The following is a 17842-nucleotide window of genomic DNA, read 5'->3' on the forward strand; positions in this document are numbered from 1 at the left end:
AGTGCAGTGTGCCAGTGAAGTATTGTCCTCAACCACACGCTTTAGCTGTTAAAGGCTAACGGAAAGAACGGCAGTCTGGACGGACGTGGAGCTGACATCACGGCCTATGGAGGCACAGCCCCCGGCCCTAGACACCAGGGACCATAACCCTCTCGCCAAAGAGCCCCATCGATTAGTGTGCAGAAATACACTCAATAGAGCACTTAGACGGCAACAATCAACAAAGCTATCAGAGAGAGAGAAACAGAAAGAAAAGGGGAGACCGTGGGAGAGAAGGATGAGCTTTATGTCTCGCCGAGCCCACGTTCACACTGTTATCTTACAGACTGTCACCTGCGTTTTAAAAAAGCAAATTTCTTCTCTGTCAGCCGTTACTTACATACACCTGTCTGTGTGGGAACAATCTTTACTGCCATGTTTCTGCTGCCGTGTGATGGAGATCTCTAGTTTGAACATGTCCAGGTATTTTTTATTTATTTTGCCTAGATGGGAATAATTTGAAGGTTAAACTTTCCTTGTGTCTCCATCTATTCACCATGTCATATATATGTGTGGCTCGATACACATACACTACCATGACTCAAAATGAGGCTCCTTGACCCCAGAGTTGAATTTGAAACATAACTACAGTGAGTCATGGTTCACCAACTGAAGTGCTTTTATAAACGCTAAACATATACAACTTCATCTAAATTCAGCAGAGGAAGAGAACTGGAGAGAGAACTTTCTGTGGCGTCAGCCTGAAGACATGTTCAGTTCCACGGTGCTGACAGCACAGTGGGTCGGCATCTTCATCCGCACCTCATCTTCAGGTATCAACGGCTGATCCCACCTGTGGCCCAGGGCTGGTGCCCTCATCGACCCCAGACACCGTCTCATGATGGATGGCTTTGCCTCAATCCTTGTTAGCTAAACTTCTTGTAATCAGTTTAGATCCACACTCATTCGTCCTGTGTTTTCTGTGTATGTCTGCATCTCCAGGGTACATGATCTCAGGCTAAAGTGCTTTCCAGCTTGCCTTCTCCCTCTCTCTCAAAATAAAGGAATGTAAGTATTTTAGCCCTTCTCAAGGTGCAGTGGCATACGGTGGTTATCTGTTGATTCTGAGAACTGCTGCTTTTTACATAATTAATCTTTAATGCATTCTTTCAAATCATCTGTAACAAAGGGTTGGCAGGCAAGGCACTGTTAAAATAATTCCTATTTAGCAGACTGAAACCTTTCAGAACTACATAACATTTTCTTCATTTTTATGCTGATACACTGCTATACCTGGAGTTGACAGATCTCTAAAGTTGCTTCTTGACCGCCTTAAGGACACTGGAGATCGACAGAAATAAACTTCCCTGTCTCTGTCAGCGATTTCTCTACCCAGTCTACATCAGCACGATTCCTTTTACCAGAGTTTTTCACCTGCACTGGCCTGTCCACAGTTTACCAATTACATTTAGAATTGGGTTTAAGGTTTTTTTTATTTTAGAACACACGTGGATTTGCACCTTGTACTTCAGACCTGTTTGGGCCTCTTTTCCTTTCCAGACCATTTAGGGGTTCAAACACACTGCCTCTATATTCCAGCCCCAATTAGTCTAAAGGGCCCTGTGGCTTCTGAGCAGTCTTACAACGCTTTTCAGGTCTTCTCCCTCTCAACACTTTGAAGTCCCACCTTACAACCTTTACTCTCATACGTGTCCTTGTGTGGAAGGTCTGTCTCTTTCCTCTTATCCCTGTCCTTGTGTGGAAGGTCTGTCTCTTTCCTCTCATCCCTGTCCTTGTGTGGAAGGTCTGTCTCTTTCCTCTCATACCCGTCCTTGTGTGGAAGGTCTGTCTCTTTCCTCTCATCCCTGTGTGGAAGGTCTGTCTCTTTCCTCTCATCCCTGTCCTTGTGTGGAAGGTATGTCTCTTTCCTCTCATCCCTGTGTGGAAGGTCTGTCTCTTTCCTCTCATCCCTGTCCTTGTGTGGAAGGTATGTCTCTTTCCTCTCATACCTGTCCTTGTGTGGAAGGTCTGTCTCTTTCCTCTCATCCCTGTGTGGAAGGTCTGTCTCTTTCCTCTCATCCCTGTCCTTGTGTGGAAGGTATGTCTCTTTCCTCTCATACCTGTCCTTGTGTGGAAGGTCTGTCTCTTTCCTCTCATCCCTGCCCTTGTGTGGAAGGTCTGTCTCTTTCCTCTCATCCCTGTCCTTGTGTGGAAGGTCTGTCTCTTTCCTCTCATCCCTGTCCTTGTGTGGAAGGTCTGTCTCGTTCCTCTCATCCCTGTCCTTGTGTGGAAGGTCTGTCTCTTTCCTCTCATCCCTGTGTGGAAGGTCTGTCTCTTTCCTCTCATCCCTGTCCTTGTGTGGAAGGTCTGTCACCTTCCTCTCATCCCTGTCCTTGTGTGGAAGGTATGTCACCTTCCTCTCATCCCTGTCCTTGTGTGGAAGGTCTGTCTCTTTCCTCTCATACCTGTCCTTGTGTGGAAGGTCTGTGTGCATTTGTTTCAGTTTTGTGGTTTCTTTTAGTTCCATTGCATAATTTTTTGACATTTTTGTCATTTATTAGATGTTTTTTCTTTCTTCCAAACATTGTTTCTGCAAGATAGCTATATTGGTATCTGCTTATTTCTGTGATTCATAGTTCAGCACTTTGGCTAACACCTGATTTTCACCTGATTTGAAGTTTTCTGCATCATACATCTTTGACTATTAAAGGACAAAACTGCAGAACCACGGGAGTTCAGCAGTGTGCTGTGTGATCACACAGGGCTGGAGCCACACAATACATACGCCAAGTGACAGGACCACACTGTGTGTGTGTGTGTGTAGGGGGGGTATCCATGGTCAAAGAACTGTCCTATAGAAGAGTGTGTGCAGCATGTAGAAGGGTTGTGTGTGTGTGTGTGGAAGGGCAGGAGTGCCGGCATAATTTTGTCCAAGAACAACCATTCAGCGTCACGCTGATCAGCAGTTTGGCGCTGATAAAATTGATCAACTCACACAATTACTTACTCTCCCTCACTCACTCAGACTCTCACACACACACACACACACACACACACACACACACACACACACGGAGCAATAATGAAGCAAAATCAGCACAACAGTTTTATCTTTTTATTTTTCCCCAACACAGTAATGGCTGCCATGCAGATGAGAAGAAAAAACAAATGTAACATGACACATGGAGATGGGTGAGTCAGGGAGGGCGGGGTTGAGTCAGGGAGGGCGGAGTTGAGTCAGGGAGGGCGGAGTTGAGTCAGGGAGGGCGGGGTTGGGTGTGGTTGAGTCAAGGTGAGCAAAAGAGGGGATGGGTGAGGGTGAGTGGTGTTGCAGTGGAAGCCAGGAGGCAACAAAGTACATTAATGTACACGGTCTGGGAGAGAGAGAGCGTGTGTGTGTGTGTGTGTGTGTGTGTGTGTGTGTGTGCGTGTGTGTGAGAGGCCAGGGCGGGAGGGGAGGAGGCTGCTATTAACCTTTTGCGTTTCACCATAAAACTAAAAGTCATGAAATGAGCTGCATGGTTGGCCAGGAGTGACGCTGCTGGTTCAGAGCGGACCACTTTTCTGCCCACTGGCCAACTGCTCCCGGAGTTCTAGTGCTAGTGTTCCAGGGGTCTGGCAAACCTATGTACACCACCTCCCACATCTGCTGCAAAAACCAGGGAGAGACGGAGGGGGGGAGGAAGGAGAGAGGGATGTAGGAGTGGAGGTAAAGACAGGGCAGGGTGGAGGGGCTCCATCCCATCTCTCAGGCTTCAGTGGTTCTGCGTGCTGCTCCGCTGGGTCGGGTCTATCCAGCGCTGCCTCTGTTCCCCTTAATCAACAACAAGGCCACAAACATGGCCGCTCCAACTCCGTCTCTCGGCATTATCCCCCAGTACTCAACTTCTTCTGAAAAAGGGGGAGAGAGAAGACAGGATGAAGGACGTGTCGGGCGGTGGGAGAGAGGTGAGAGGGCTGAGCAGAGGCCAGCCTGTGGCGCACACCGTCTCACGTTAAGTGATAAGTGCAAGTGGAGTTCGCAAACACTCTGTTCACTCCGCCTGCCAATACACATTTGATACACGCCACTGCACAGAGAGCAGGAGTGAAGAGAAGAACACCACCCAGGGAGTCCGACGGCAGAGAGAGAGAACGAGAGCTTGAGTGAGAGAGACAGAGAGGGAGAGAGAGACAGAGAGACAAACACAAGATGTTTTAGTAATGCACTACAGGCAAGACAAAACCGGGAGAGTAGAGGTGAGCGTGTGGAGTCACTGAGGAGGGGAGGAAGAGCAGCTCACACCTACCCTCCTCCTCCTCATCACCTCACCCGACACGTCTGAACCAAGCAGCCAGAGGGACAATAGCAAAGTCCCGTTTAAAACAAGTGACCTTCACGATGGGCAAGCGCCAGGCTGGGCGTGGGCATGCAGACTCTCACAGGGGCACCAGCTCAGGGCGTCCCCACTGAACCCAGGACTGATGGAGATGCTCATAGCAGATTCAGCTCTCTGCACAACCAGGGGTTAATCCTAAACCTAATCCTAAACTCCTCCCGCCAGGAAACAAATGTGAAAAAAAGAGGGAGTGGTTCATGCGGTACAGAGGAAGAAGCTCCCTGACCATCACTGGCATTCAGAGAAGCCTTTCAAGGCACATTTATCTGGCTCCTTATCTCCTCTCCCCCTTTTCACTTCTCCCCTCCTCTCTCCCCTCCTCTCTCTCCTCCACTCCACTCCTCCTCTCTCCCCTCCCCTCCCCTCCTGTGTCCTATCAGGTCTTCAGAAGCTCCTGTATTAGAGAGCTGTAGTGGAGTGAGAAGGTGAGGTCTAAATGTTATCAGTCCACTCTTGATAAGCTGGAGGGTAATTACCCCGACAAATGCCCAGTGATGACGGTACCGGCCGTGCCCGCGTCCCCCGGCTGGCCCGTCTCGTGCAGCTCACGCCTTTACTGCCGCATGGTAAATGCCCGCGGCAGGACGTGGGACACAAATTTTAGTTGTCGCTCAAATGTCAGCTTTCTCACACAGGTAGCAGTGCTGACCTTAAAGAGTGAGCTAATCTTATCCAGTTTTCAGGGCTGCACCGCAAACAGATATAACTCACACACGGCCGTATACACACCTGTACACGCACGCCTGTACACACACACGCACGCACGCACACCTGTACACACACACACACACACACACGCACACCTGTACACAAACACACACATGCATGCCTGTACACAGACGCACACCTGTACACACACACACACACACACACACACACACACACACACACACACACACACACACACACACACACACACACACACACACACGCCCGTATACATGCTCTGGTGCCCTTCCTTCCTGAATCTGAGATTGAGTTTTCTCTGCATAATTCTGTGATCCTTTTATGTGAGTGAGTTATAAAATCAGATTACAGTGATAACCTGAGGCAAACAAGAATGCATTTTAAAGCACACATTTGATAAAATAAAGGGTTGCTACACACTAGGGCAGGGCTGGGGTTTACATTTACAAGATAATGGCAGACAGACAGAAATGGTAAGAATGCTAAAAAGGTTACAGGTAGCCTTGCACATACACAAAAATGAATAAAACATGTCAGCATTAACTGTGCTGAGTCTGTGCTGAAGCCCAGCTGAACTCCCACAGAGCTTCACTGCTAATGCCCGAGAGAAGGGAACCTGCTCTCCACTGAAACAGCACTGTTCAAATCTAATAGAAAAGCTATCTGAATGTAAATTGAACCTCGTCTAGGAAAATGCTGGTGTGTGTTGAAAAACGCAGATGAGAAGGTCAGAGTCACGCTCTCACTCGGCCTCCGCAGGTGCAGGTCTGAGTCTCAGCAACACCAACATCATGGGGAGAGAGAGAGAGAGAGAGAGAGAGAGAGAGAGAGAGGAGAGACAGACAGTGGCACGTGAGGAGAGACAGGCGGGGGCACGTGAGGAGAGACAGGCGGGGGCACGTGAGGAGAGGCAGGCGGGGGCATGTGAGGAGAGGGAGGCGGGGGCACGTGAGGGAGGCGGGGGCACGTGAGGGAGGCGGGGGCACGTGAGGGAGGCGGGGGCACGTGAGGAGAGTCAGGCGGGGGCACGTGAGGAGAGTCAGGCGGGGGCACGTGAGGAGAGTCAGGCGGGGGCACGTGAGGAGAGTCAGGCAGGGGCATGTGAGGAGAGTCAGACAGGGGCATGTGAGGAGAGGGAGACATGTGGCAGGCACAGCAGATGCCCTAACAGGAGGGCACAGACACTCACAGCTAACACATCTGCTCATTTACACCAATTACTTGTTATTTGGATGTGATGGTGTGGTAAATGGTTACTCATTTACAACTCACACAGACACCCCCACCCACCTGATCACCTTCCAGTCACCTCTACAAACACATGCACTCACCAACACCCTCTTCTCAGGCTAAGAAGCACTTGAACTTGGAGGTCAGCTGCTCATAATAATTCAGGGCCAAACCGGTTTGTATGTGTTTCGTTCTCCCTCAGCACAGAATGAAACAGTGTTAATGAACGGACTCCTGGTCCTACGGCAACCTGCCACATGAACGCTGACGCACGCACCAGTGTTCAGCACATACGACAGCCCTCACCTGTTTGTCAGTGTTCAACACATACGACATCCCTCACCTGTTTGTCGGTGTTCAGCACATACGACAGCCCTCACCTGTTTGTCAGTGTTCAGCACATACGACAGCCCTCACCTGTTTGCCGGTGTTCAGCACATACGACAGCCCTCACCTGTTTGCCGGTGTTCAGCACATACGACAGCCCTCACCTGTTTGTCAGTGTTCAGCACATACGACAGCCCTCACCTGTTTGTCAGTGTTCAGCACATACGACAGCCCTCACCTGTTGGTCAGTGTTCAGCACATACGACAGCCCTCACCTGTTTGTCAGTGTTCAACACATACGACAGCCCTCACCTGTTTGTCAGTGTTCAACACATACGACAGCCCTCACCTGTTTGTCAGTGTTCAGCACATACGACAGCCCTCACCTGTTTGTCAGTGTTCAGCACATACGACAGCCCTCACCTGTTGGTCAGTGTTCAGCACATACGACAGCCCTCACCTGTTTGTCAGTGTTCAACACATACGACAGCCCTCACCTGTTTGTCAGTGTTCAACACATACGACAGCCCTCACCTGTTTGTCAGTGTTCAGCACATACGACAGCCCTCACCTGTTTGGCGGTGTTCAACACATACGACAGCCCTCACCTGTTTGGCGGTGTTCAGCACATACGACAGCCCTCACCTGTTTGGCGGTGTTCAGCACATACGACAGCCCTCACCTGTTTGTCAGTGTTCAGCACATACGACAGCCCTCACCTGTTTGTCAGTGTTCAGCACATACGACAGCCCTCACCTGTTTGGCGGTGTTCAGCACATACGACAGCCCTCACCTGTTTGGCGGTGTTCAGCACATACGACAGCCCTCACCTGTTTGGCGGTGTTCAGCACATACGACAGCCCTCACCTGTTTGGCGGTGTTCAGCACATACGACAGCCCTCACCTGTTTGTCAGTGTTCAGCACATACGACAGCCCTCACCTGTTTGTCGGTGTTCAGCACATACGACAGCCCTCACCTGTTTGTCGGTGTTCAGCACATACGACAGCCCTCACCTGTTTGGCGGTGTTCAGCACATACGACAGCCCTCACCTGTTTGGCGGTGTTCAGCACATACGACAGCCCTCACCTGTTTGTCAGTGTTCAGCACATACGACAGCCCTCACCTGTTTGTCAGTGTTCAGCACATACGACAGCCCTCACCTGTTTGTCAGTGTTCAGCACATACGACAGCCCTCACCTGTTTGTCAGTGTTCAACACATACGACAGCCCTCACCTGTTTGTCAGTGTTCAGCACATACGACAGCCCTCACCTGTTTGTCAGTGTTCAGCACATACGACAGCCCTCACCTGTTTGTCAGTGTTCAGCACATACGACAGCCCTCACCTGTTTGTCAGTGTTCAGCACATACGACAGCCCTCACCTGTTTGTCAGTGTTCAACACATACGACAGCCCTCACCTGTTTGTCAGTGTTCAACACATACGACAGCCCTCACCTGTTTGTCAGTGTTCAGCACATACGACAGCCCTCACCTGTTTGGCGGTGTTCAACACATACGACAGCCCTCACCTGTTTGGCGGTGTTCAGCACATACGACAGCCCTCACCTGTTTGGCGGTGTTCAGCACATACGACAGCCCTCACCTGTTTGTCAGTGTTCAGCACATACGACAGCCCTCACCTGTTTGTCAGTGTTCAGCACATACGACAGCCCTCACCTGTTTGGCGGTGTTCAGCACATACGACAGCCCTCACCTGTTTGGCGGTGTTCAGCACATACGACAGCCCTCACCTGTTTGGCGGTGTTCAGCACATACGACAGCCCTCACCTGTTTGGCGGTGTTCAGCACATACGACAGCCCTCACCTGTTTGTCAGTGTTCAGCACATACGACAGCCCTCACCTGTTTGTCAGTGTTCAGCACATACGACAGCCCTCACCTGTTTGTCGGTGTTCAGCACATACGACAGCCCTCACCTGTTTGTCGGTGTTCAGCACATACGACAGCCCTCACCTGTTTGGCGGTGTTCAGCACATACGACAGCCCTCACCTGTTTGGCGGTGTTCAGCACATACGACAGCCCTCACCTGTTTGGCGGTGTTCAGCACATACGACAGCCCTCACCTGTTTGTCAGTGTTCAGCACATACGACAGCCCTCACCTGTTTGTCAGTGTTCAGCACATACGACAGCCCTCACCTGTTTGTCAGTGTTCAGCACATACGACAGCCCTCACCTGTTTGTCAGTGTTCAGCACATACGACAGCCCTCACCTGTTTGTCAGTGTTCAGCACATACGACAGCCCTCACCTGTTTGTCAGTGTTCAGCACATACGACAGCCCTCACCTGTTTGTCAGTGTTCAGCACATACGACAGCCCTCACCTGTTTGGCCCCAGTGTTCAACACATACGACAGCCCTCACCTGTTTGGCCCCAGTGTTCAGCACATACGACAGCCCTCACCTGTTGGTCAGTGTTCAGCACATACGACAGCCCTCACCTGTTTGTCAGTGTTCAACACATACGACAGCCCTCACCTGTTTGGCGGTGTTCAACACATACGACAGCCCTCACCTGTTTGTCGGTGTTCAGCACATACGACAGCCCTCACCTGTTTGTCAGTGTTCAGCACATACGACAGCCCTCACCTGTTTGTCAGTGTTCAGCACATACGACAGCCCTCACCTGTTTGTCTGTGTTCAACACATACGACAGCCCTCACCTGTTTGTCAGTGTTCAGCACATACGACAGCCCTCACCTGTTTGTCAGTGTTCAGCACATACGACAGCCCTCACCTGTTTGGCCCCAGTGTTCAGCACATACGACAGCCCTCACCTGTTTGGCGGTGTTCAGCACATACGACAGCCCTCACCTGTTTGGCGGTGTTCAGCACATACGACAGCCCTCACCTGTTTGGCGGTGTTCAGCACATACGACAGCCCTCACCTGTTTGGCGGTGTTCAGCACATACGACAGCCCTCACCTGTTTGTCGGTGTTCAACACATACGACAGCCCTCACCTGTTTGTCAGTGTTCAGCACATACGACAGCCCTCACCTGTTTGTCAGTGTTCAGCACATACGACAGCCCTCACCTGTTTGTCAGTGTTCAGCACATACGACAGCCCTCACCTGTTTGTCAGTGTTCAGCACATACGACAGCCCTCACCTGTTTGTCAGTGTTCAGCACATACGACAGCCCTCACCTGTTTGTCAGTGTTCAGCACATACGACAGCCCTCACCTGTTTGGCCCCAGTGTTCAGCACATACGACAGCCCTCACCTGTTTGGCCCCAGTGTTCAGCACATACGACAGCCCTCACCTGTTTGGCGGTGTTCAGCACATACGACAGCCCTCACCTGTTTGGCGGTGTTCAGCACATACGACAGCCCTCACCTGTTTGGCGGTGTTCAGCACATACGACAGCCCTCACCTGTTTGGCGGTGTTCAGCACATACGACAGCCCTCACCTGTTTGGCGGTGTTCAGCACATACGACAGCCCTCACCTGTTTGGCGGTGTTCAACACATACGACAGCCCTCACCTGTTTGTCAGTGTTCAACACATACGACAGCCCTCACCTGTTTGTCAGTGTTCAACACATACGACAGCTCTCACCTGTTTGTCAGTGTTCAACACATACGACAGCCCTCACCTGTTTGTCAGTGTTCAGCACATACGACAGCCCTCACCTGTTGGTCAGTGTTCAGCACATACGACAGCCCTCACCTGTTTGGCGGTGTTCAGCACATACGACAGCCCTCACCTGTTTGTCAGTGTTCAGCACATACGACAGCCCTCACCTGTTTGGCGGTGTTCAGCACATACGACAGCCCTCACCTGTTTGTCAGTGTTCAGCACATACGGCAGCCCTCACCTGTTTGGCCCCAGTGTTCAGCACATACGACAGCCCTCACCTGTTTGGCGGTGTTCAGCACATACGACAGCCCTCACCTGTTTGGCCCCAGTGTTCAGCACATACGACAGCCCTCACCTGTTTGTCAGTGTTCAGCACATACGACAGCCCTCACCTGTTTGGCCCCAGTGTTCAGCACATACGACAGCCCTCACCTGTTTGTCAGTGTTCAACACATACGGACAGCCCTCACCTGTTTGTCAGTGTTCAACACATACGACAGCCCTCACCTGTTTGTCAGTGTTCAACACATACGACAGCCCTCACCTGTTTGTCAGTGTTCAGCACATACGACAGCCCTCACCTGTTTGGCGGTGTTCAACACATACGACAGCCCTCACCTGTTTGTCAGTGTTCAACACATACGACAGCCCTCACCTGTTGGTCAGTGTTCAGCACATACGACAGCCCTCACCTGTTTGTCAGTGTTCAGCACATACGACAGCCCTCACCTGTTTGTCAGTGTTCAACACATACGACAGCCCTCACCTGTTGGTCAGTGTTCAGCACATACGACAGCCCTCACCTGTTTGTCAGTGTTCAGCACATACGACAGCCCTCACCTGTTTGTCAGTGTTCAACACATACGACAGCCCTCACCTGTTTGTCAGTGTTCAGCACATACGACAGCCCTCACCTGTTTGTCAGTGTTCAACACATACGACAGCCCTCACCTGTTTGGCGGTGTTCAACACATACGACAGCCCTCACCTGTTGGTCAGTGTTCAGCACATACGACAGCCCTCACCTGTTTGTCAGTGTTCAGCACATACGACAGCCCTCACCTGTTTGTCAGTGTTCAACACATACGACAGCCCTCACCTGTTTGTCAGTGTTCAGAACATACGACAGCCCTCACCTGTTTGGCCCCAGTGTTCAGCACATACGACAGCCCTCACCTGTTTGTCAGTGTTCAGCACATACGACAGCCCTCACCTGTTTGGCGGTGTTGACACACTGCAGGTAGAGGGAGGCCAGACTGGAGCACAGGAGGCTCCTCCCCTCATTCTCCCTGTAGCACCTCACAATCTGATCCTGCAGCTCAGCACACACAGGACTGACTTCATACCGCCTTCCAGAGGGGGAGGAGAGGAAGAGAGGGAGAGAGAGAGAGAGAGAGAGGGAGAGGGGGAGAGCATTCATCATTGTTACATTCATCATTGTTACATTTATTTTTTGATAAGGCGGGTAGACGTGTGACAATGATGGAGGTGTTAAAATGGCCCCCTTGCTGGATCCTCGACCCTAAATGTCAGAACAATCACTAATCAATAGCAAAATCGATCCGCGTAGATTTGATTCACAAGATAATCGACTGAAGTTTCTCTACAGCTATTGTGGCGTTTGAGAGGGTGTTTTGAACATGCAGCTGGTGGGACCCGTGGTGCATTGTGGGAAGCTTAAACAGCACGAACTAGACTACAGTTCCCATGAGTACCAACAGCAAACACCAGACTACAGTTCCCATGAGTGCCAGCATGCATAAACACATGGATGTACTGCCCGATATCCTCCCTGCAACAGCAAGACATGAATTTGCATAACGCCATGATACCACCAGGTTTCACAGTCAATTCATAATGGTGTATCTGGCATGGGATGAGAAACACCCTTAAATAAATACTGCTCCCTGGGAAAAGCACAGACCTGGTGGACAGAACCATCAGCTCCCAGGGAACATTAGCCATGCTTTAGCTGCTACAAACTCCGCCATGTGGTACTCAGCCAGGAGAGGGGCACCACATACATCACACACGACCCCACCCATGACCCCTACCCATGACCCTCTCTACTACCCCACCCATGACCCCTACCATGACCCTCTCTACTACCCCACCCATGACCCCTACCATGACCCCCTCTACTACCCCACCCATGACCCCTACCATGACCCTCTCTACTACCCCACCCATGACCCTCTCTACTACCCCACCCATGACCCCTACCATGACCCTCTCTACTACCCCACACATGACCCCTACCATGACCCTCTCTACTACCCCACCCATGACCCTCTCTACTACCCCACCCATGACCCCTACCATGACCCTCTCTACTACCCCACCCATGACCCCTACCATGACCCCCACTACTACCCCACCCATGACCCCTACCATGACCCCCTCTACTACCCCACCCATGACCCTCTCTACTACCCCACCCATGACCCCTACCATGACCCTCTCTACTACCCCACCCATGACCCCTACCATGACCCCCACTACTACCCCACCCATGACCCCTACCATGACCCCCACTACTACCCCACCCATGACCCCTACCATGACCCTCTCTACTACCCCACCCATGACCCCTACCATGACCCTCTCTACTACTCCACCCATGACCCCTACCATGACCCTCTCTACTACCCCACCCATGACCCCTACCATGACCCCCTCTACTACCCCACCCATGACCCTCTCTACTACCCCACCCATGACTCCTACCATGACCCTCTCTACTACCCCACCCATGACCCCTACCATGACCCTCTCTACTACCCCACCCATGACCCCTACCATGACCCTCTCTACTACCCCACCCATGACCCTCTCTACTACCCCACCCATGACCCCTACCATGACCCTCTCTACTACCCCACCCATGACCCCTACCATGACCCCCTCTACTACCCCACCCATGAGCCCCTCAACTACCCCACCCATGACCCCTACCATGACCCCCTCTACTACCCCACCCATGACCTTTAGGGGAAGGAGGGGAGGGTGGATGAAGGGTGTTATCTGGTGGTGTTCAGAGTGGCCCTCTGTTGGTTGTGGGGATCAGACGTGAGCGTAAGCCGGCGTGGTGAGCTGGAGCTTTATTAACATTAGGGAGGCGCTCCGAGGGGAAATGAACAGATGACGGCTGTCAGACCGACGCGCCTCTATCTGATCTCGCCGTGTCTGATCTCAGGCAGGGGATTCGTCCTCCTTCCAGTTTCTTCCCTGTCTGTCTTTCTCCATCTCTCTCCTGCCATCAAACTAGTGCTCTCAATCCACACAGCTGCTGTCAATCACCCCCCCCCCCACCCCCCCCCCCCCACTCTAGGGGACTTTAATAGGGGAGAAAAAAACTGTTTCCTAAAGAGGGAGAAGACAGCAGCGATATTTTAAACACACAAAGTTTTGGCATGAAACATTTAATTAACAGCCTGATAGGAAAACCAACTAACCAGTCCCCCAGTACCCAGTACCCAGCCCCCAGTACCCAGTCCCCCAGTACCCAGCCTCCCAGTACCCAAATATTCAATCACGGATTTTCCATTGCCCGTATGTAAACTGTGTTTGTTGTCTTTAAGTTTTTTGCTTTTACAAATGACTTAATCCTAATATTCTGTCCTCATTCAGGACAGGTCACTTCTACTGAAGTAATGATACGTAATAATATGTTTCTTCTGAAAAAGGTACAAGCTTACAGACACATTCGCGCACACACACCTAGACATGCACACACGCAGACACACATACGCAGAGAAGTGCGCGCGCGCACGCGCACACACACACACACACACACACACACACACACACACACACACACACACACACACACACACAAAGATATATGAATATCTGCCCAGACAGTCTGGTCTGTGAAGGGAGGAAAAGAAATCCAGGCCATAAATCACAGAGGGAGGAGGCAGACATGACATAGCAGTGAAAGAAGCAAAGATATGAAACGATATGAGATAGCAGAGAGGGAGAGATCGCAGGGATATAAACACATACACACATTATATATATATATATATATATATATATATATATATATATATATATATATATATATATATATATATATATATATATATATATATACATATACACACACACACACACACACACACACACACACACACACACACACACACACACAGGTAAATCTATATCCATCTATATATTAGATATATACATCTAAAGCAGCTGTCCAGTCATTCAGTCCGGGCTGGCGGACCTGAACAGAGAGATTAAGAGAGTTGGGGAGGGAGAGGAAGAGGCACTATGATGTAAGCAGAGAGTGAGACAGGGAGGAGGGGGGCAGAAAGACAGGGAGGAGCAGGGCAGAAAGACAGGGAGGAGCAGGGCAGAAAGACAGGGAGGAGCAGGGCAGAAAGACAGGGGCGTGTACAGAGTGAGACAGGGAGGAGGAGGGCAGAAAGACAGGGAGGAGCAGGGCAGAAAGACAGGGAGGAGCAGGGCAGAAAGACAGGGGCGTGTACAGAGTGAGACAGGGAGGAGGAGGGCAGAAAGACAGGGAGGAGCAGGGCAGAAAGACAGGGAGGAGCAGGGCAGAAAGACAGGGGCGTGTACAGAGTGAGACAGGGAGGAGGGCAGAAAGATACACACAGCAAGTGACACGTCATGTGCAATAACAGACTCCTGATGGGAAATAATGATAAAAACAACAATACATTATTTTCATGTAGCACAGTTGTTTTATATGATAAAAGTAAACACAAACAAAAAATAAAGAAAAAGTAAGAAATAAATGTGAAAAAAATGATAAAAAATGAATAATAAGGAAGTCTTGACAAGTGCTAAGATAAAGTGATAGAGAATTTCTATTTTTTTTCCTGGAGTTGACCAATACATTCCCATTAGAAACCCCACAGACACAACCTGAGCAGATCTACAAATCATAAGGCTAAGACAGACTGGGCGTAAGGACATTGGGGACGTAACACAAGACGATCTGTCCCTGCGGGGGTGACAGCACTGTGGGTGGAACGCTAGTCTTTTCTTCAAAGTCGTTTTATTGAACAGATTTTTACAGCATATAAAATACCAACAATCTCTCTCTCTGTAGTCGGAGGGAGTCTTCCAGCAATGGCATTCAGAGCTCACTGCAGATTAATAATGGATCTCAAAAGTAGTTAAGACTAGAAAAAAAATTTAAACTATAACATAATCCCTTACTGCCTTTACTACTATGACACTCTTATTAAAATACCACCGCACATTTCTCAAAGGGCGCTGGGCCTCGGGGTAATTCTGGGGAATAAAGACTGATGTGAGTGCACTGACAGGCGGGTGCGGGACACACTGTGGTGGCCCGTGTCACCCAGCGTGAGTGGCCCAGATGAACTGTTATCTATCTCTTAATGGACACCCACCTATCTGTCATTGTTTACAACCACTTACAGGCTAATAAGGTTAAGGGGTAGAGCTCGCACTTGAGTAGGGGAAGAAACCGCCATGTTGGGTCTGACCAGCTGCGTGACACACCGACAAATAAAAACAAATGAAGGAGGCGGAGAGAAAAATGACAAGGGCTCGTTTTCATTTGGGGGGGGTTCGGGTTTTATTTTGAAAGGGAGTCATCAGTTTCATTACAAGATGAAGGGATGTGAGGGGGGGAGGTAGAGATATACAGAAAGAGGTAAGGAAAGGAGAGGAGAGGAGAGGAGAGGAGAGAGAGAGAGAGAGAGAGAGAGAGAGAGAGAGAGAGAGAGAGAGAGAGAGGAGAGAGAGAGAGAGAGAGAGAGAGAGAGAGAGAGAGAGAGAGAGAGAGAGAGAGAGAGAGAGAGAGAGAGAGAGAGAGAGAGAGAGAGAGACACAGGAGTAAGGAGCACAAGTGTGACCCCCAGCATACAGGGCACACATACACATGCATTTACACACACCATTCCATTAGAAATACAGATGGATAGAGAGAGAGTGAAAAAGAGAAATCGAGAGAAGAAATTGGACAGACAGTTCAGTGTTTGGGAAGGAACCTGGACAAAGAGATAAAATACAAAATAAATAAGCAAATAAATAATAATAAAAGACACAAGACAAAATTAGGAGAACACATAAGAAAAGAGCATGGAGAGGAGAGAGAGGGGGGATAGAGAGAGGGAGGAGAGAGGGAAAGAGAGAGGAGAAGGGAGAGAGAGAGGAGAGAGAAGAGAGGGAAAGAGAGAGGAGAAGGGAGAGAGAGAGGGAAAGAGAGGGAGGAGAGGGGAGAGAGAGAAGAGAGAGGGAGGAGAGAGGAGAGAGAGGAAGAGAGAGGAGAGGGGATAGAGGAGAGAGAGAGCAGATGGGGAGAAGGGGAGAGAAAGAGGGAGATGGGGAGACAGACAGACAGAGGGAGAGAGAGAGAGAGTGAATGAGAGAGATAACAGTGATATATTTCCAATCTCAGCTGCTCAAAGAGCCACAGTGAAGATGTAAGAAAGGAGCTATAGCACTGCTGGAGTTTGGAGAGCATTTTGAAGATGATGATAGCTTGATAACCTGTGGTATGACTGGTTTTAAGAAAGTGTGTGTGTATGTGTGTGTCTGTATGTGTGTGTGTGTGTGTGTGTGTGTGTGTGTGTGTGCGCGCGTGCGTGTGCATTTGCACACGTTCTTGTGTCTGTAAAAGCTAGGGGTCATTATATATTCTATATCCATTCATATGTAACACACTTTCATACCCTACACTGCGAGCACAGCTCACATGACTGCTGCAGGACTCCAGCAGGGTGTGATGTACCTGTCAGTGTTGGCAGGTTGCAGTAGAGGTGTTGAGTGAGACCAGCCTGGGCTTCCACACACACCAGCCTCTTTCTCAAACACACTCACTCCTGCTTTACATGTACAGGAAAGTACAGGACCTTCTGAACACACACACACACACACACACCCCCACACACACACACACAACCTCCTCTCTCTCATGTAGTCATTAACACAGAACCCACCAGGCCGGGGTTCCTCCAGCTCCACATTAAAGCTTTTCCACAGCAGAGGAGCTGAAGCTGTTTAACACGCAGCCATTTTCAACTTCAAGAGGCAGATTATCATATCTGACTCATGTTAATTCTATCAATTATGCAAATTTTACTTCCATATTTATCTTGGGTGGTTTCAAGTTTCAGGAAATCAAAAGGCTCTGAAAAAATATCCTGCATTATTATTTTAACCGCATACACGATAGCATCTTATCTCCCAGGCTCATAGAGCCCAACTAAAGCCGCCCTGGCCACTGGGATGACCAGTACAGATATATTTATAATGTACAGCTCAAATAGCCCTCTTTCCTCCCACACACACACACACACACACACACACACACACACACACACACACCTAATTTGTCTCCTGCAAACAGGCCAGCTTGTTCCTCTCTGGCTCCAACAGTAACACCAGACCCCGAAAACAATTCATTAACCAAAAAAACCCCAACCCAAACTCTGCGTACCCACCTACTCCTACTCTGTAATCCAATCCGAGTGCTGCTAATGCACCTCTCTAATGCAATCAGCCAATCACAGCACTCACAGTGGCCACACTGGTCACATGACACCCCTGCCTACCCCAATACCAAGACAGGAGGGGCCATGTCATGCTAATGCTGTTTTAATGCATTTCTTAATGCAATTCCGCCCCT

At 50.0% G+C, this 17842-nt stretch overlaps 1 protein-coding gene and 1 long non-coding RNA gene across 3 annotated transcripts in view; both read right to left on the reverse strand.

Moving 5' to 3' along the window:
• Positions 1 to 3080: 3080 nt before the first annotated feature.
• The window catches only part of chchd3a (coiled-coil-helix-coiled-coil-helix domain containing 3a), a 64180-nt gene continuing 49418 nt past the window's right edge, over positions 3081 to 17842 (reverse strand). The window contains exons 7-8 of one of the 2 annotated variants that reach the window (XM_077005343.1): positions 11420 to 11555; positions 3081 to 3870 (exon numbers count right to left, since the gene is read on the reverse strand). In XM_077005343.1, the coding sequence (XP_076861458.1) occupies positions 3847 to 3870; positions 11420 to 11555 (160 nt within the window). In that variant the 3' untranslated portion in view covers positions 3081 to 3846. Of the gene's footprint in view, positions 3871 to 11382; positions 11556 to 17842 lie in introns of those variants that run through there. The other variant, XM_077005342.1, reaches the window with a different exon arrangement.
• LOC143514318 (uncharacterized) lies at positions 8838 to 10813 on the reverse strand. The gene is made up of 3 exons (XR_013130825.1): positions 10677 to 10813; positions 10223 to 10296; positions 8838 to 9066 (listed from the first exon to the last, which is right to left on the reverse strand). It is a non-coding gene; the product is annotated as an uncharacterized LOC143514318 (long non-coding RNA).

Source organism: Brachyhypopomus gauderio, chromosome 5 (assembly GCF_052324685.1).
Source record: "Brachyhypopomus gauderio isolate BG-103 chromosome 5, BGAUD_0.2, whole genome shotgun sequence".
In the NCBI taxonomy this organism is placed as follows: Eukaryota; Metazoa; Chordata; class Actinopteri; order Gymnotiformes; family Hypopomidae; genus Brachyhypopomus; species Brachyhypopomus gauderio.